This window comes from Lepidochelys olivacea, assembly GCF_965140295.1.
Source record: "Lepidochelys olivacea isolate rLepOli2 genome assembly, chromosome: 6".
Lineage (NCBI taxonomy): Eukaryota > Metazoa > Chordata > Testudines > Cheloniidae > Lepidochelys > Lepidochelys olivacea.
The window spans coordinates 15,317,030-15,336,965 of NC_140416.1; the positions used below are offsets into that span (position 1 = coordinate 15,317,030).

The 19,936-nt window shown below is 52.6% G+C and overlaps 2 protein-coding genes across 5 annotated transcripts in view; one reads left to right on the plus strand and one right to left on the minus strand.

Annotated features, from left to right (window-relative positions):
• PKP3 (plakophilin 3) overlaps positions 1-4,933 on the plus strand; it is a 47,889-nt gene extending 42,956 nt beyond the window's left edge. The window contains exons 13-14 of the mRNA XM_084630578.1: positions 285-372; positions 3,073-4,933. Of these exons, the coding sequence (XP_084486704.1) occupies positions 285-372; positions 3,073-3,108 (124 nt within the window). The 3' untranslated portion in view covers positions 3,109-4,933. The remainder of the gene's footprint in view (positions 1-284; positions 373-3,072) is intronic.
• A 3,309-nt stretch (positions 4,934-8,242) lies between these two features.
• Positions 8,243-19,936, minus strand: part of SIGIRR (single Ig and TIR domain containing) — a 41,392-nt gene continuing 29,698 nt past the window's right edge. For 3 of the 4 annotated variants that reach the window (XM_084630729.1, XM_084630730.1, XM_084630728.1), the window contains 5 exons: positions 16,854-16,997; positions 16,102-16,204; positions 14,991-15,141; positions 11,128-11,302; positions 8,243-9,536 (listed from right to left, as the gene is read on the minus strand). In XM_084630729.1, the coding sequence (XP_084486855.1) occupies positions 9,331-9,536; positions 11,128-11,302; positions 14,991-15,141; positions 16,102-16,204; positions 16,854-16,997 (779 nt within the window). In that variant the 3' untranslated portion in view covers positions 8,243-9,330. The remainder of the gene's footprint in view (positions 9,537-11,127; positions 11,303-14,990; positions 15,142-16,101; positions 16,205-16,853; positions 16,998-19,936) is intronic. The other variant, XM_084630731.1, reaches the window with a different exon arrangement.

The window sequence follows — 19,936 nt, forward strand, 5'->3', positions numbered from 1 at the left end:
GGATTTGGCTGGCTGATATGTCAGTAACTTCTCCAGCCACACCCAGCATGGCGGTCTTGATGAGAGGCCCTCAGGCCTGAGTGCAGCAGTGACCATCTGGTCCTGGTGTACTCCATGGCTTCTCTCTTGCTCTCCCCACACCGCCAAATCCTCACCCTTTGTTCAGAGTGCCTCTCGCATAGCGCCCTCCGTCCCCACATGTGTGTTTCCTGGGCCTGTGCCAGACAGACACTAATGGGAGAGGAACAAGTAGCGTCATTGTGTCCTCTGTGTGTTTGCCCTAGCTCCGACAGCGAGAAGTCCTCCAGAGCTGCTTCCAGCCTGCTGGCCAACATGTGGCAATACACCAAGCTGCACCGGGACTACAAGATGGTACGTTCCTCCCTGAGCCAGCGCGCTCAGCACTAGCTCGGCTGAGCCTCTGGTTGGGTGGCTCCGCTCTGGGGTGGAGCCAATGCTGTCTTTCGGGTTGGCTTGCACATGGTGGGACGCTCCCTGAAGGCATTGTCTAGACTAGGACAAAAGATGTGCGTCGTTAGCATGCATTAGCAGCCGTAGGATAACCAAGAGAGCTGGTCAAAAACTTTTCATCACAACCGTTTTCCATGGGGAAATGCAGTTTTGTCAAAATCCGCACATTCCATGGGCGTGTGCTGAGCTCAGTGGGAAAGCGTCAAAGGGCTTTGTTTCGATAAAGACAAAGTGTTTCACTTCGACTTTATCGTTTCCATTTCATTTTGATGTATATTCGAATTTCAGTATTATCTGTATGCACTTTAGAGTACATATCATGTTTTCTATGGTTTCAGCATTGTCAAAAATGTCACCGTTTTTGAATCCAAACTTTTCAAAAGTTGTGCTCCATGGACAATGTGGACTTTTCACTCCGGTTTCGAAATTTGTTTTTGTTCCAAATGTCGGGCTTTCCTGCCGAAGGGAAATTCTGTTTTCCTACCTGCCCTAGTAACTCACTGTGCTAAGGCTCTGTGGTGGCAGGCAGGGTGCGTGCATGCTTCGTTCATGGTAGCTCAGTCAAGTTAGCTTAACCCAACTGCAAAGCCCCGTCAAGATGCAGGCTCACCCATCTGAAGCTGGCTGTGTTGGAGATCAAACTTGACCAGCTCTGTGTGCATTAAAGGCACTGAGCTCTGTCTAGACGTGTTAGCTAACATGACCCCATTGAATCCTAGTCGAGGCAAGGCCTTGTGTGGACTGGGGACCCTCCTTTCAGTCTTGTTTGAGCAGTGAGGAAGAGGCAGCCAGAGCCCAGGCACATTACAGGGAATAAGTCACACCCAGAAAGACACACGTACGAATGGCCTGGGGTCCAGCAGATGGTGGAGGTGGGCGGGAAGAGGCTGGTGTTCAAGGGCCATCACTTTAAGAACTGGGAGTTCAGTCAGCCTGGAGGGGGGTGTAACAGGGTCTCCCCAAACCTGGCCGTGGTTTCCTCACTCCAGTGTAAGCTGGGAGACCAACTCACTAGCCAGTGCATCAATGAACCTCCCACCATGGTCACTACTTCATTGGCTTTTCCCGGGGCTGCATTGTGCAGACACAGTTCAGCTTCAATCACAGCCGGAAAACCCAGGCCCTGCTGCCTGCCCTGGGCCCTGCAGGGCTGCTTCTGCTGCTGCCCACCCAGCAAGGCTCCCCAGCCAACCCTTGCCCCTAGCAGAATGGCAAGGTCTCCTCCAGAAGCGTTCCCATGGCTCTCCCCCTTGAGTGAGCTGCTGGTTGGCCTGTTATCTCACCGGCTGGGAGGGGCAGCTGGTTAGTGACAGGTGGGGGCTAAGCTCCATTCTCCCCCACACCCCTTAAAGGACCACCCCACCCTGGGACAGGAGTACGTTGGGAAGGCAATGGGGAGCTGTGGCCACCATTGGTCTTCACTTCTCTACCTCCTTCTGAGTCAGGGTGTGGCCAGAGGGAGACTGACATACACACCCAGCATCCACAAGGATTTCTTTAACCCTCGGCTTGCCGAGAGCTTTGGGGCTGGCTCAGGGAGTGACATCCCAGGTGACTGGGGGCTTCTTCTTCCATCCAAGCAGTGAGCACAGTCAGCAGATAGGACCTCAGCACAGCACTCCCTAAACTTCCTGGGCTCAGCATGAAACCTGGGGTGAATTCCCCAGGGGGTAGCCTCTTCCTTGCTTGCCCCAATTCCTGATTGAGACTCTGGAGGGGATGTTCCCCAGGACATGGCACAGGGACAGCGGAGGGAGTTCCAGGTCACCTAAGTGAGGTTCAACTGTGAGCCACAACTCCCACTGCAGCCCATGGAAACTATGGGTCCCCTCATCGCCTGCTCCATCTTGATCTGAGGTGCTAAGATGAAGCTTGGTGGGCTGGGGCATGTCACCTCTTGCAGGAAACTTCTTGGTACTCAAGGTGAGGCCATCTGCTCCGTTTTATGCAAACTAGAGGTGCCCTTGGGATCCTGGGAAGATGCTGATGCAGCCCTGGGTTGGGCAGAGTTTGGGTGCCCCAGGGATTGACGCACCAGTTGGCTGAGGGGGATGCCTAGGAAATTCGGAAGCAGCCTGTTAATGGGAAATATGCAGGGTCCTTATTCTTCTCAGACTGTCCCTCACTGCCTCACCACTCCTGGTCCTGGCTTCACTACAGCGGTGTCCTCTCTCGTCTTTGATTTCCTTGGCTTTTTTAGCTCTGCTCAGAAATGAGAGGACAGTCTAATGAGCTGTTGGCGATGGCCGTTCAACCCCCACCAGGGAAAAATGGCCTTGGGGGAACCAAGGAAGGGGACAACATGTCCTATCGGTCCTCAGTCTGGTTACATCTCTACCTTGGTGTGATCCGCTTACGGGCTGCACGACCCCAGGGGGCCCAGGAAGGAGAGAGGTTTTCTGTGGCCCATATTTTTAAGTGATGAGTGATTTGGGAGGCCCAACCTGAGACCCCTTCACAGGGGCCTGACTTTCAGAGGGTGGGTCTCACTCACTTTAGAGAACACAGGCCTGCATGTGTGACTTGCCCCCTTGGGCTGCGGTGCTGGGGCTCCTCAGCAAAAATCTCTCTCCTTAGGACCGGTCTGTTTGTGTCTTGCAGAAGGGCTACCGGAAGGAGGATTTCCTAGCTCTGTAGGACGAACATCCCCGAGCGGCAGAGACGGGACTGACCAGCCCTAGCTCTCCCGATGAAAATTGTCCTCACAGCAGTACAGACTGTGGCTCTGCCCCAGGAATCCCCCCTTGCTGCAGCTCCCGTTCTCCTCCATCTAGACCAGTAGCAGCTTGGCTGGCCGGCCTCATTTTTGCATTCATTACAGCTTCTTCTTCAAGCATATTGGGAGCCTCTCCTCCCCTGGTGACATCGGCGCAGCCTTCGCTCCAGCAGCACTGCTCTGGGTATGCCCCAAGGAGCAGACAAAGGACTCCGCTTGGCAGGCCATTGGTCCTGCTTAGAGCAGGGGGTTGGACTAGATGGCCTCCTGAGGTCCCTTCCAACCCCGAGATTCTAGGATTCTAAGGCACAGGAGTCCTGCCAGCACCTGTAAGGACACGAAGGGAGCTTTGCAAGGTCTTCTTGGACCTCTGGATTACTCCTAACGCAGTATGTCTCTATGGTTATTATTCCCCGCGCACACCCACCTCCCCATGGACTTGTATTTTTTAAATTAAGGAGGATCTCAGCTCTGTCCTGGGGTCTGTGGGATTTAAAGGGGAAGGTGTTTACACAGTGGGACATTGGTGTCAGGAGCCCCTGGCTTCCTGGGGCTAGTGGGGCCATACTTGTCTAGTTGTGGTGGGTGTCTGGGGCTTGTATCATGCTCACAATGTATTAGGAAGCGGGGGTGGGGAGGAGGCATGGTTATGTTGTGGGCTTGTGGACCTGGGTTGAACGGAATATGGCAAAACAAACACAGGTCCAAGCTTTCAGAGCTACCCAGGAGCATTATTCACCTGACTTCTTTAGCGCTAGTTTCCCTTCACACCAGGGGCCCAACTGCAGCCAGACCCTCATCCCAGCGATGCTTCCCCTCTGGTGCCTGTCAGAGGGTGAGCTGGCCGGCCCTATGCCAATCAGAGGGCAGCCCCCTCCCTAAAGCCGCTTCTGGGGGCGGGAGCAGTCGTTCTCAGCGCAGCGACACTTCTTCCACTCCCTGTGCAGGTAAGCGTGTGCTCTGCTCGCAAGCGGGAATGCCTGGTATGTGCTGACCCTGACCCTGGCCTTGTCACGCCCCAGCACGTGTGCCTTTTGCAGGGCCACAGCTCTCGGAGAGACCTGGTCTCATTAACTGAGTTGCTAAAGGTCGTTTGCGTGTGGTGTATTAAAATCCGACTGAAGAGACAGTGTGTGGTGGGCTGGCAGGCCAAGGCCCTCCACGCAGGCTGGGTTTTGTGCTCCGCGTTCCCTTTGCTGGATGCATCAGAGGCAGGCTGTGTTGTCGGGTGGGGTAGTGCTGCCTATTGGGGAAAGTGGTTGCTGCAGGACCAAACCAAACACTCTGGGGAAACTTCCGTGTCTGAGCGCTTGTGCCTTTTCTCCCTGATGTCATAGGGAAAGGCCCTGCCAGTGGCTAAAGGGACTCAGTCTGAGCTGCCTGGGACCGATTATCCTTGCAGCTGCATTGCGTTGCCCTAAAATGCTTGCGCTTGCATGGAAAACTGGCCACACCTGTATGGTGAAGGGCTGAACTTTCTTGCTCATTGAAGACCCTGCTGCAGGAGTGCCCCCAGCGGGTGTCCTTCCCGTATTCCAAATCGGATAATAAAATTCTGCCCAGCTTCAGCTTCGTTTGGCTTTCTAAAAGCTGGGGCATTGCTGGCATAGACCAGCTGCTGTGTCCCCGCAGAGGGGGCATGTCACTGGCTGGGGAGGTGGTTTCTGTATTAGCTGTACAGTCTGAAGCACTTTGGGATGCAAACTGAGTTACAAGATCATGATTAAACTCCTGGCTTGACCTGTGCACTACGTTTGGTACCTTACTGGAGCTTTAAACAGCCCTCCTGGCTCCCACACCTGCCCTGTGGGATGGGAATGATGCTGGTTCGGGGCCTGACTGGGAGCTGCTCACGGCTTTGGAAGCAAGCACTGATCAGAGGCACAGCGCCAAAAGGCCCTTGGGGTAGCTGTAACATGAGCAGCATTCACACCTTGAGCTGCTATGTCCTACACAGGGTTAGCCAGCAGGCCTGCCCTTGAACTGCAGGGGCTGGCTCTTTGGAGGAGTCCCTCCCGCTTCCCGTGCCTTGTCTCCCACAGTAGCCCAGGGGCTCATGGCTGCCGCAGAAGGGGTGCCTGGCATCAGACCCAGTGCTCTGGGTAGCCCCCCTGAGATGATTCAGCTGCTCCCCTCTGGCCTGGCCTCTGACACAAATCAGGAGGCACTGACTGGTCTTGTCGCTGTGTTCAGTCCTGCGGTAGCTACGGGGCCGAGCGCTGCCTTGTTCCAGCCGCATGCCCATTGTACCTGTATATGCTGTAGATAGGAAGCTCCCTGGCACCGCTGTAACGTAGAGGTGGATGGGTTTTTTCCCTCTGCCATTTTAAAATCCTTGGGGCTCAGTCCTGCCCTTGGTCACACAGGGTGCAGCTATAGCTGTGTGACAGCAGGCAGAGCTGAGCCCTTTGGGTCACTCTGGAAGCTTTATTTGCCTGAATTAAACATGTGTCCCCATCCTGATGGGTGGGCAGCTGCCCCTTGCTCCCCTGGCCTGCAGGGTGGGGAAGGATTCCCAGGGAGCATTCGGAGCTCTTCTTCAGATCCCCATTGCTACTCATGTGGCTACCCAACCCTAGGCTGAGTGAGGGGGCTTGCAGTGGGGCAGGTGAAGTGTATTTCCTGACAAACACCAGGGAGAGGCATTGGCTAGAGGGAGCTGCTGGCGTGGAAGACCGGCTGTATCTCCTAGCGAGGGGTCTCTCCAGGGAAGAAGGGACGGGCTGGCCACCCCGCTGCCTGAGCCATTTAAAATACAACTGGAGAAAACACTGGAGATTATAGAAGGGACCAGTCCTGCTCTGACCCCCTACTCTCTCTCCCCACCTCGACCTCGCCTGTGTTAGAGGGGGCCCAGGCTGGGATCCGCTCACTGTTGTAGCAGTTTGGTTCTCCCTTCGGAGGGCATGAGGCTCTGACCCGTGGCCATGAGACGCTGGATAAGTGCTGTATCGTGCTGCCTCTCTGGGGTTTCCCTATAGAAACAAGTCAATAGATAAGCAGAGTCCAGGGGCGGGGGGAGCAGCAGAATGGATTGGGGGAGTCTGGGTAATTCTGATAAGAGAGGTAGCTTCAGCAACAGGAGCAAACTGCATCAGAGGCGACAGTTCAGTGCCTGGGACAGAAACTTGAGGCCAGCTGCTACTCCCGGTGACACCAGGGCACTGCCGCTGGGGAGTGACTCTGGTTTGACCCCAGCGTAGCAGGTAGCAGAGTCTGGCCTCCAAGCCCGTGGCTGAGGCCAAGCGGGGTTCCCAGGTGAGGCTGGCATCTCTCTCGGTGCATTTGTCTTCCTCAGCCAGGAGTGGAGTTCGTTGTGTTCCCTAAATAAAGGCCTTGACCAGTGAGTGGCTTGGAGGTCTTTCTGGGGTGTTTCCGAGAAGGAAGAGGGGGAAGGGCTGTCAGGTTAACGCTCCCTCTGCTTTCTAACCCAGCCTGCTACCCATGGGCAGGAGCCAGCAGCAAAAGACCAGCTGTAGCCTGAGTGCAGCACCTCCTAGCCACAGCCTCTGCTGTTCTCCTGACGGTCCCTTCCCTGCTAGGCATGGCTCAGATCAAATAACCCCCAGGGGAGCCCTGGCAGCCAAACCCTCCTTACTGCCCAGTTGACTAAAAAGTTTCCTGATACTAAAGTTAATTGCTTTTAAGATGGGCTTTGTAACGAGGGCAAGTACCCTGCAGCAGTGCTGGAGTCAGACCACTGGGGCTGCGAGCTGCTTGGCTTGCACAGGCTGAGCAGGGCTGGGCTGGTCACGACTTAGGGAAAGCTGGGGAGCACTGGGGCGGCAGTTGCTGACGCTCCTCCCGAGTGAATGCAGAGCCAATGCCCTAGCCTGGCACTGGGGATGCTGCTGCTGACTTTTGCTTAACACTTGGATCCTGTGATAACGAAAGGTGCCCTGGTGTTTTGCAAGAGCAGGGGTGTTAGCCCCAAGCCCAGACTGGCTTTGCATCACATTCTGTCTGCACAAAATCTCCACGGGCAATGGTGTCCCCAGCTGCTGGGCTGCTGCCTGGCGCTGCTGGGCTCCAGCCTCTCAGCTGCATTTCGGGGGCTGAGGAAGCCCTGCTGGCCCAGCAGGAAAGGCACCGCATGGACTGTGAGTCAGGACCTCTGCATAGCCACAGCTCACTCTCGCAGGCAGCCCCAGGGCCTAGCTGTGCTGGTGGCTGCTACTTGCAAATTCAACTGCGAGCCCTTGTGGAGCAGTGAATCAGCAGGAGGACGAATCTCATGCAAAGACTCCCTGAACGAGCCCCATTCACCTTCCAGCCAGGCCGACAATTAACGAGCCCATGGATAGTGCTCTGCGCGCTCCCCAGGCAGAGCACAGAAGTGGTCAGCTTTTTGCTTTGTCTTAAGTCTATGCTGTAACTTTCCCTTTGGAGGATGGAGCTGGAGTGAGCAGTTCTGAGGATCTAGAATCCTCTGGAAGCTGGGGCCAGGCCCGCCCCCCCATCTCTTGGCTGGCTTGACCCATCTCTAACCCGATTTGACAGTGGCAGCAGCCATTGTCAGAACACAGGGGGCAGTGTGGGACCATAGGACCGTAGCTAGGGTCTGCGCTCGTGAATGCTAACGTCCTAACTGAAAATGAATGGGGGGGGGGCGTCTCCTGCTAGTCCCCACTGTCTGTGCTGTCTCTGTGCCCCACACTGGCCCCTTGCTCACTTCCGTGTCTCAGAACAGGTACCCAGGGAGAAGTACTGTCTGGGGCCAGGGCTGTGGTAAATACTAGTGTTCCCCTGTGGGAGGGAGCGGGGCTGTGCAGTTTGCAATCAAGGTCAGAGGCCTTTGCCAACACACCTCAGTCCTGACCTTCAGCTCCCCTGCTATTCCAGTCCTGAATCTCCACTAGGCTCTGCCCCGTTTCCTGCTACTACAAGCCCTTAGCCTAGGAGTAGCTCTCTCTGGGGCTGCATGTCACTGCCCAAAGAGGGAAGAACGTGAGATCCCAGCCCTCCTTACACAAAGAGCTCACAACTTCCATCCTCTCCTAAAACTGCTGGTGGAGGGAAAAGGCCAAGAGCAGCTTAAAACAACAGTTATTTTAATTGTATTTCAAAAAGAAGAAAGAGCAAAGCGGCTCTGTGAATCAAGGAAACCCTTTCCAAAGCCGTCCTGTTGGTCCCGAAGGAGCAGCGCTGTAAAGCCTGCCGGTGAGCGATGCCGTTACAGGGCACTTCCTGGAGAGAGCGACACGTCCCTGCTCTTGCTCCTTCACAGGAAATGGCCCCTGCTGAAGTGCTGGTGGTACAAGAATCCCTGAGTAACCAACCATGCAGCAGGGGAGGATCAGCCTCTGCTTTCAGTCCCCTGGGTTTTTCTGGTGTCTGCCCTCAAGCTGCTTTAACGCCCCTGGCTGTCTCTGTCCTTCAGTCCTGAGGCTGAGTTAGGTCCCCCCAACTCCCATCAGACCTTTGCGCTGTCTGGCCTCTTATCCACACACTAGCTCTAACTGCTGGCTGAGGCCTCCATGTGCATTTGCTGCAACAGTGCTACGCTGTCCTATGGCTCTACATTTCTCACTACAAATCCCAGTCCCCTTTCAAGGTGACCCCATCCTTAGCCCTGCTGGTGGTGTCCCCCCAACCCAGTCACCACTCGACCGCATGCCGTGGGACAGCCAGGAACTCCGTGCTTGCCAGGTACCACATGACGCAGTATCTCGGTACCCAATGGCCACAACAAAATCCAGCCCCTCCCTGGCATCTGTTACTGCAATGCCCCCCTCATGGTTCTAGCGATCACAGAGACAGCCCTCACCATCTGCAATGCCATGGCCTACCTCAGCGCACCAGTTTTCCCTGGGCTTTTCCCTCGCCGCCACCCCACCCCCAGTCTCTTTCAGCCCGTTCCAGGCTGAATTCTTCGTTCCTAACAATTTCCCTTGGTCCTGAACAGGTACAAAAACTAAGATCCCCAGCATTTAGATGGGACTGTAAGGCTTCAGTGAGTGGGTAGAAAGTCAGCCCTTTCCCCTGCCTTGACTGCCCCATAGAGAACACCCCAGAATGGGAGTGCTGAAGACCTGCCCAGGCCTCTGGGTTAAAGAAACTAGCTGAGCAGCATTTCCTGCTAAAGGGACACCAAGATGGCCAGTCCCATGGGAGCAATAATCCCACCGTCTCTGCTCTCCCTCTCAGAGGTCGTTTTCTGTCACGAGGCAGTAGAAGTCTGTCCTTGCTCCGTAGTTGCGTGAGCCGAGGTCAGAGATGTCTATTTCGCTCCTCTGGCCCTCTTCCAGCTGCACTTCTTCCATGATGCCAGCTGCTAATGCTGGTGGTCCATCAGGGCCAGTCATTCGAGGGGGTGGAGGGCCCCTTAAAATGGACCCACGGACACCTGCTGGGATGGAGAGAGAGTACAGATCGGTGGGGGATGGGGAACAGGACCCTCAGCTGCTCCTACTCTGTGGGAATCCCAGGAGTTCTGGCTTGCTTTGAGGGTGGAACGGGGATTTTGATAGAGACTACAGGGCTTTCCTACCACAGAACAGCAATTCTAGGGTCAATCCATACCAGCCAACAGCGGAAGAACAGGAAGTTAAAAAACCCAGGAACTAACTGTTCCTCCGAGTGAAGAGCTGTTGCCACGCCTTCCCGTCACAGTCTTCCCAATCTCCTTGCCAGTGCCCTGCAAAGCTAGAGAACAAGGCTGCCCCAGGATCCTAGCACACTGCTGCACTAGCCGAAGAAGGGGAGCTTTGCCATGCCTTGTGTGGGGATGCAGCACACAACCAGTAACTCCTGTTCCTGACACTTGGGTGCCTGAGGCCTGACAACTTGCTGTCAGGCGGCAAAGAGCACCTGGCAGAATAACCACAGTGCTCCTGTCTGAACTCCAGCCAGCTGTGCCAATCCATCATTTCTCCACTCTCCTCCTAACAAGACAATCACTGGGCGCAAACAAGCTGAGCTCTGCGATGCCAGCTGCTTGTAAATCTTTTATAAGCACAGGACTTACTTGAATCCTGTGACTAAAATTAAAATATATTTCCCGGCAACTCAGCATGTGTTAACAAACCCTGGACTGCCTCTCCAAGACCTTTGGGGCAGATACCGGTAAGCATACCTCCCTCCCACTACTCCAGCCAGCAGCAGCTCTTCCAGAGGCTTGGGAAGAGACAAGGCCCAGCAAGCATCACTCTCTTTTCGGCCTGGGAAGGAAGCGAATAGCCACTGGTACAACCTTTCCCTTCTCTTTAGCCTGTGCTCTCTTTGACGTGGTGACTTGGAGGGTATTAGACTGCTTCAGCCTGCACAGGGAAAGGGATGGGGCCTCCAATTCCTCTGCGCTTCTCAGAGCCCTAGTAAACTGCGGGGCTCTCCCCAAGAGGCCGAAAGGGAAGAGTAGGTGGCCCGTGTGCATGTTGGGGGTAAAGGGGAGGAGCTGGGGTTGGTGGCCGTCCAGGGTGATTTAGTTAGTCCCAGGCATGAATATCTTGTGTTAGAAACGGGTAGCCGATCAGGATTTAAGCACATCAAACCCAATCCAAAGTCAATGGCAAGGACAGCCCTGGGGGACTGGGAAGGAAACTCACAGCCACCTCTATGGGGGGCAGGTCAGAGTGCAAGGCTCCAGCAGGCAGATGCAGAGAGATGGGGAAGGAGGAACTGTTGAGATGGCTATCAATGGCCCTTTGTCATTGCTCAGTCCACTAATCCTGGCTGTAACCTCAGACGTGAGGTTGGAAATGGTGCTCTGAGGGGTGAACTTTGCTCCTACTTGAGCCCAGCTCCATGTGCGGAATACCAGCGGGAGGGGCACATACCCCAGGGAAGTCTGGCCCTATGGGTGCAGGTTCCTAGACACTAGGTGTTCATGGAATAAGTGGCTGCAGCCCAGCCAGTGTGTTGTGACACCCCCTTTATAGAATGGGGCTCAGAAACTATGGCAATGGGAGCCATATAAGAACACAGACAGATGGTTACAGTACCCAGGTCTCCCTCAGGATGTGGGTCTCCTCGGTACTCCAGGTAGCTACTGTGGAGAATCAGCATGGGGTCCTTGTCCTCCTCGAGCTGGATCTGAGGGTCCGCCATGATCCCCTGGTAGGACACCTTCCGTGGCAGAGCCAGGCACAACTCCTTCCAGAAATCTGACGACGGGGTCTGTAAGGAAGAGGGAGAACCCTGGTTGCATTCCGCTCCAAGCTCTGTTCGAGCCATATCCTTCGCCGAGTGCAAAGCCCCGCAACCCCTGACACGTCTCTGGACAAGTTTCAGCACCTACTTGCTGAGCACATTCTTGGGGCATATGAGCTGTGACACATGCAGCAGGTCTGGCTCCTGAAAAGTTTATGGAGACAGAACTCCTTTTTCAGCAGAGGGAGCTGGAAACTCAGCCAAAAAATCAGAGGAAAATGGAACTTTTTTAAAATTTGTATTCTGTCAAGCCTAGAGGCCGAAGCTGCGCCCAAGACCCCATTGTGTTAGCCCTGTCTGTGGCTGCAGGAAGGGACAGTCCTTACCCCACCAAGCATAGTCTAGACACACAAGGCAGCCAAAGGGTGGAAGGGGAAATGAGGCACAGAGGGGAAGTCCCTTCCCCAGAGAAGGTACCCAGCAGGTCAGCGGTGCAACTGAGAACAGGAAATAGAACCCAGGTCCCCTGACTAGATGTCCTCTGTTCTATCCACCAGAGCATCTTCCTCCCACAAACTTCTGCCCTTTCTGGGCATTCCCCACACTCCTGGGTCCCACAGAGAGCAGGGGAACAGTGTAATCCTGTCTCTTCACTGGGAATTGCACATTATCGGAACCAAGAAGGATTCGGTGCTACCTTATCTGCAGTGCCAGGATCAATTCTGGAGGAGTAAATGCTGTACAGAAGTGCCTGAGATCTGACCAATCCAGCTCCAAGAAGCTTCCAAACCCCTTCAGTCAGGGGCAAGTGTGGATGGGGCCTGCCGTCTTGGACACTGGCCGTCTGGCGTGTGCAATGCTTTCTTCTTGAAGCTGGAGGGGGCCTTGCATTTGTTCAGTGCTGCTTCACTCTGGCAGGGCTGCTCCAGCAGTACAGCTCCCTAGTGCCAGCAAGGGCGTGTCCCTGCACATGTCTGAAGCCCCAGCAACAGAGCTCTGGCAAAGGCTGTATTCAGAAGATGGCCTCTCGCCAAGCTGGGATCAGGAAAAACTAGCAGAACCTGGGTGGAGATCCTGGCAGAACTGCTGAGACTGTATGGAGGCTAGAAGCTGCAGGTCTAGGCTTGGGTTTCAAAAAGAAACAGCCGTGGGAAGCAGCAGGACTTCATTTTAGGCCCAAGAGAAAGCTTCTGTCCAGTTTTCCAAGCTAGCTTTCTAGTCCCAAACACGCTGCTCTGGAGAGAGTTAAAGTGCAGGTCTCCCTTGGACAGAACGGGGCTCCAGATCCTGTGTGTGTCGCTGAGTTCAAAGCCAAGGGCCTGGCTCTTGTAACTGCCAGATCCTGGGCTCTGGGATTTGACAGTGGAGTCTTTCCTTCTTCTGCATCGTCACCAGGAATAATGATTCTGCATGATGCCTTCCCTGCTTACATCTGTGCAAACCCATTAGCCTTCCGTGGCTTGCACTGGCATAGCTGAGGAGAGGAAGACGGGGGTTACACCAGCTGCACTGAGGGCAGAGTTAGGCCTGCAGGGCCACTATTGCTGGTGATGGTGCAGGGAGGGAAAGAGCCCAGTATGAGTTTGGGGTTGGCTGTTAGAATTCACATTTGACTTGTGAACTGAGCACTTCTGGTCTGAAATTAGAGACAAAATCCACCCAGAGCTCCAGGGAGCATGCATAGTGGGGAAGTAGGAGAGGTAGGTGAGGACATGGTGCTACCGCTCTTTGCCCCCACACCTTCAAGCTGTGCCCCCAGTAGTGCAGAGAAAGTAGTTCCAGCATTTTCCCCAAATGTGGGGATTAGCTGTTCCTGTCCCATAAGTGGGACGCGCAAGGGCCAGGGACAAGCCAGCCCTAAAATGCTCTTGGTAGTGAAAGCCAAAGATTAAACTTGGCTTTGGATGCACATGTCAAAGCCATGTGAGAAAGGCAGTGTGTTCCCATGAACACAATGAGCCAAAGGGTTGAAATGGTTGGCTCCATCCTGAGTCATCCTGTGTCAGGTACACAGGGGAACATGGTAGTCTAATGAGAGAGCCCAAACGCTAACAGTGTACACCCAAGCTCTCTCCGAGAACTGGAGAGGAGTCTACAGCCAAGTGAGTGGCACCAGGGGAGTCCACGCTGATCTCTGAAGAGTAGCACCGCTGGGAATGTAGCTTTCGATAACATGACTGAAGAGGGAACGTTATTAATTGTAGGGAGTGGTTTAAAAATGCTCTACTGTCACTGTGGGCCTCACTCTTTACACTGTTAGACATCCAACCTCCTGCACAATTGTGTATCTAACTTCTCCATCCCATTACCACATCCGCAAAGGCAGCCTGGGTAAGTGTGGTCATTCCTGCACGCAGACAGGAGACTGGGGCTCTGTTCCAGCTCTGCCACTGATTTGATGTGTGTCTCTGGGCAAGTCATTTACAGCCTGAGTTTCAAAAGTCCTCAGCACCCAGCAGCTCTCGTTGTTCTCAATGGGAGCTAAGCGCTTCTGAAAATCCCGTAGCCTCCGTGTCTGTTTGGAGATGATGATCCTTCCCCAGCATTGTAGCATGTGGAGACATCTCTTAACCTACTGCCCATTGCCATCTCTCAGGTTATGGTGCCACCACGTGGCCATCTGGGTCACTACCTGGAGCTACAGCACTTCTACGAAACTCCATGCTTCTTTGCCTCTGAGCTTCCAGGCAAGGGAGGATTACGTGGATTACAGGATTTACTGTTCTTTGTGAAAAACCCCAGCCAGCAATTAATGTGGGTAATGTGTCAGTGGCCAGAGGGCTTCTCAAGGAGAGCTGCAGTGCAGGGAGCCCAGGGCAGCAGCCAAGAGGTTCAAAGGCCATGGCACTCTAATTCTGGTATTGCAGGACACTTCCAGCAAGGCTGCCTAAGGGCTTGTACACACTACCACTTAAGCTGGTATAACTTAGATCGCCCAGGGTATGAATAGCCACCCTGTTGAAGGACGTAAGTTACACTGGCGTGGACAATGCTATGTCGTCGGGAGAGCTTCTTCTGTCGACAGAGCTACCGCCTCTCATGGAGGTGGTTTTAGTCTACCGACAGGAGAGCTCTCGCCCATCGACGTAGAGCATCGTCTCCAGATGTGCTGCATCGGCGCAGCTGCGACGCTGCAGCGCTTCTAACGTAGACTAGCCCTGAGTAGCAATAGGCTTGGCCTGACAGTTCAGCACCTCTCCTTGCAGTAGGATACAGTCTGTGTGGGTTTGGGAGAATCTCTGGTTTCTCTGTTACCTCAGCAGAGTTGAAGTGGCGCTACCTGCCTTCAGAAAGGGAGGCTGCAGCATCTCTTAGTGGCCAGGAACTGACAACTAATTGGAGTTGGCTTGCCTTCCCAGTCATAGGGCTCGAGTAACCATAGCAGATGCCAAGAGGAGGGATGTATGGGGCGGGACAGTGAAGTGTCCCAGCAGAGTTCAGCGGGGAAAATCCTGAAGACCCCACTCAGCCCATCTCGCTCTATTTTTCAAGCTCTGGAGTAGCAGAGTGGCCTTGGCACACACCATTGTGAGGTCAGTGAGCAGAGGGAATGTCTCAGGCCCTCCACCACAGAGAACCACGTTTGATTGTCAGTGCTTCTTGTAAAGTTTGAAATGCTGCTTTGTCAAGGAGAGTGGTACCCAGAGCCTTTCATCAGTACTGTGAGAAACCTCACTGACCAGAGCCGTCCGCTCCCACCCCACTCACAGCTTACCATTGAGCCGGCCCGCCAGAGCAGTAAGGTCAGAGCATTCTTGTGCTGCTTCAGCACATTAATGGCCACATGCTCTATCTCCCGATACTGGCTTTCAAAGGCGACAAAGATGGGTCTTTGGGACAGTTCCAACAGCCTCAACAGGCCGTCCCTGCAATACAAGGCAACCATTTCAGGGAGTTAGGAGTGCAATGAATCACGCCTGTTCAGCTTACCCATCTCTTCATTGCCCTGACCAACTGCAAAGCAATGGAAAGACTCCCATTGACTTCAGTGAGCGTTGGCTTGGAAGCTAACTGTTTTGGAAGCTGGAGTAAGGACAATAGAGGCAAGGTTTTTAGGGCTTGTAACCACATTATAGGTGGAGCTGGAAGAGATGCCTTTTGTTAAGATTGCCCAATACTGTCTATGATAAGATTGCATTAATTTGCTTATAAATTTGGCAAACTTTCACAGTTTGGACTGGAATTTTTCATGTCACGTGTCTAGCAAATGTTTTAGAAAGTTTGAGCTAAAAAGTTTAACCATTTCAGAGAACGAGATTAGGGAAGAATTTTTTTTTCACCTCTCTTTAAAAAAGAATATCTTACAATAGTTTCATTCAGAAGCTCTTGCTTTCGAACAAGAGACTTGAAATTTGGTGGGATTGGGAGGAGGTCACCATGGTGCCCAGGATGTGCCTTTTGCTGCTCCTAGGAAAATACACCCGAACCTGGCCTGGGAAAAATTGCAGTTTGCACATGCTCAGTAGAGACTTGTTAGAGTTTGGTTGCTAAACACTGAAGATTCTGTCTGCACTGAGCATGCTCTAGGTCACCGAGAAGGACTTACTTGCAGTTGCTCTCACAGCCACCACAGGCTGCTGTGGCACCAGACATAGGAACTGAGAGCAGGGACACTCTCTCCTGTGCTCTCAGTGACTCCACTGCTGGGAACCCCAGCAGTGTGGAGGAGGAAGAGGAGGAATAACATGACTGGATTGCAGACGGGGGAGAAGAACAAGGGTGCAGTCTGCCATGCAGTCATTCTGACAATCTAGTGAGAACTACCTCTGTGCTACTAGGAGAGCAAAGCAGCAGCCTAGAACCCTGCTCAGTGACCAGCCAGTTACCTGAAGTTGTTGATGCACCAATCTTGCTCCAGGTATGCATACGAGAGAACCACAATGAGGCGCCGGCACCGGCTCACGTTCATAATCAGGTCTGCTGAAGGCTCTACAGGAGTAGGATAGGAATGAGATTCACAGTCACAGCCACGGCAAAGACTAAGCAGAGCCAGAATGGGCCACCAGCACTTCACTATTCCTCCTCCTCCTCTCCAGGAATGGCCTGCCTTAGCATCCGAACCCAAACTGAGGGCAACAGGGTGTCCTCACAAAGAGGTCCACAGTCTCTCAAACAGTTGAATTCATAACCCAGCCTGTCTTAGAGAGTAAAGTGCTCCTCTCCCAGACTCAGGTTACACTGCCGGATCTGAAGAAAGTGTTTCCCAGTGATTATAGCAGGGGACCAGGTGTCAGGACTCCTGGGTTCCATCCCCAACTCTCTCACGGAATTGTTATATGACGTTGGAGGGAACACTTGACCTTTCAGTGCCTCTCTTTTCCCATCTCTAAAACACTCGGCTATTGACATCACAGCATTCTGAATCAGTTTGTGTTTGTAATCTTTGACAGCAAGGTGTGTGGGAGAGCAAAGGGAAGTGGCATACCAGAGAGCAGATCTGCTATGCCGGGTGATGCTTCCTGGGTCCTAAAGGGCAGGTTCATTAACCTAAGGTCCAGGCTGACTTCCCAGCAGTGGGAGTATGTCCATTTGCCTCCCATCTAACCTGTGGCCTGGCAGCGTCTGGGATGGTCCATACCTGAGTTGGGTAGAATGGTCTTATCATCCAGGAAGAGCTTGTAGCCGTGACGGTTCTCCAGCTGCGGCTTCATAATGAAGTTCACAAACTTCCTGTCGTCCGGGGAGTTTGCATAAGACACATACGCATCATACAGCTTCCCATCTGTGAAAAGTGCCCAGCAGAGCAAGGGAGAATGGGGGTGGCAAAAGACACACTTAACATTACAGCATGGCAGATACAGAGCTCAGTTTGTCAGCATAGACAGCCAGTTTCCTATAAGCTTCCCAACTGGGGAAGGCATTGCTAAGACACCTCAGGCTGGAATCTCTTTGGGGCAGGGCACCTGTGTTAACTTGCATACGAACTGCTGTGTCACTAGATGGAGCTACTTCCAGGATTTTTAACGACACTGAAAAACTCACCATATAGAAAACCCAATATCCCAGCCACATGGACCAGAAAGTTGCAGGGGTGGACTTTAAAATGTCCTTGTCCCCCTGAGAGGAGCAAGGCAGGAACTGGAGCGGGACCTGATCTTACACCCCAGTGTCCTGGTGACATCATCCAAATTCTTTCCCCAAAGAGGACTATACTTGTTATTACCACTGGTTTGTGCTAGCAGACCGCATAGTTTTTTTGGGACAAGAACTATCTCTTCGTAGATGCTTTGAAGAGCACCAAGCAGATGGTGGGTGCACTGTAATACAAGTAATACAAATCCCACAGCAACCCTGGCAATGGTCCCAAGTATCTGTCTTCATCAGTTCTCACCATCTCTATACTGATGTACTTTTTAATACGCAGAAATAGGAGATAAAATACACATGCACATACTCCTAGTATTCCCAGATTCTAAAAAGACACCATAATTAGAGAGACAAAGTAAGTGAGGTAATATCTTTTATGGACCAACTTCTGTTGGTGGAAGGTACAAGCTTGTACCTTTCACCATCAGAAGATGGTCCAATAAAAGACATCATCTCACCTACCTCTCATATCCTGGGACCAAATATGGCTATGGCAACCTTGCAAACAACCATAATTTGAGTTAATGTTGAAAGAATCCATTATATATTTTGAGCGAAAAATCCTTAAGAGTATTGCAATTTTAAAGAAATGACAACAAAAAGTCCCAAATAAAAATTTAGCCAAGACAGTGGATAATACAGAATTAAGGTCACCCAAACAATCTTAACTCTGCCCCACCACACTAACAACCAGAAACCTGGAGAACACTTTATCTGTCCATTACTCAGGGACATCTCATTAATGACTGCAAAAAAAATCATACTGAACTTTTGTGACGGACTGCAAAGATTATCTGTGTGCTGATGGCACAATGGGGAAGAGTTAAGGATGTCTAGGTGACGTATGTATTTGCCAACTTTCCAATGTTTAGGTGTTTCTGTAGAGTGGAATTCCTAGGATTTCTAACCTGCAATACCTTCTGCTACAGAATCACTTACCAGCTTCACTTTGACAATAATCCTAAAGGTCTTGTCTTCAAGATGGGTTGCACTGATTTAACTTAAGGTGTTACTTAAACCAATTTAGTTCAACTGGAGCAAAAGTTGAATGGGAACAGATTCAATCTAAACCACAACTGGACCTATAATGGGGAATGCAAGACAGGAAGACGGTAAATTGGCTATCAAAGGCCAAATCAGCCCAACTGGAGACACCTGGAGCAGGAAGCAGGCTTCCAAGGAGGGGTTTAACAGGAAGAGGCCTGGGCCCTTGGGGAGCAGACAGAGAGCCCAGATGCTAGGCTCTCACTGTGGGAGAGAAGGCTGGCTAAGGCCAGAGACTGGGGAAGACTGATGTCTAGCACATCTCCTGGAATGGAGAAGAGGTTAATTTCATATTGCTTTAGCCTTATTTTGGATTTTGAGTGCCCTGGAAGGGGTAGAACTGCAAGTCACCTAGCCAGGGGGCTAAGTCTCTGCCACCCAGAAAGTGCTGGAGGCTGGGCGGAGCAGAGGAAGAACCGCTGGGAACTGAGGCTGCACTGCACAATGCTCGAAGGGGGCACTCAGGTAAGGATGTACTAGAACAGCCATTTTTAAACTGAAGTAAGTATCTACAGAAGTATTTGAACTGGTTTACATAAACTGGTGCAGACGTGTGTAGACAAGGCTTAACAGTGAAAAGTGTCTTTCATAAGAGTTAAAGAAACAGTACCGATTTTCATAAGAATACAGAAACTCTGTAAAGTGAATGCCATTGTATCTTTTTAGGAACATAGAATCACTTACACAGCATCTTAAGTTCACACGTGTATCTTTTTAAAGAAACCACAGGGGAAAAAAGACAGTTACTCACCTTCTTGTAATGTTGTTCTTTCGGATGTGGTGTTCACCTCCATTCCAATCAGGTGTGCGTGCACTGCATGCATGGTCGTCGGAAACTTTTTCCCTCAGCCGCTCCCCTCGGGTCAGCTAGGGAGCCTCCTGGAGTGGTGCCCTCATGGCATTCAATATAGGGCCCTGCCAACCCGACCCCCCTTCAGTCTCTTCTTGCCGGCTATTCCAACAGGGGGAAGGAGGGTGGTTATTAGAATGGAAGTGAACAACACATCTCGAAGAACAACAGTTACAAGGTGAGTAACCGTCTTTTCTTCTTCGAGTGTTTGTTCACGTCGATTCCAATCAGGTGACTCCCAAGCTCTCCCTGCGGGGGACGACTCAGAGTTAAGGAATCACTGATTGGAGAACCACCCTGCATCCTCTCTAGCATGCTGGGTGATGGCATAGTGGGTGGTAAACGTGTGCACCGAGGACCAGGTTGCCGCTCTGCAGATCTCCTGGATGGGCACCTGGGCCAGGAACGTGGCGGACGACGCTTGAGCTCGTGTTGAGTGGGCTGTAATAGCGCGGGCTGGGATCTTGGCGAGGTCGTAGCAGGTACGGATGCAGTCCCTGATCCAGGAAGAAATGCATTGTGAGGAGACCGGAGGTCCCTTCATCCAGTCTGCCACTGCTACAAACAGCTGGTTTGACTTCCTGAAAGGCTTTGTACACCCAGTCTAGAATGCTAGCGCTCTCCACATAGCTAGCGAGTGAAGCCTCTGCTCCTGTGCAGTAGCATGTGGCTTGAGATAG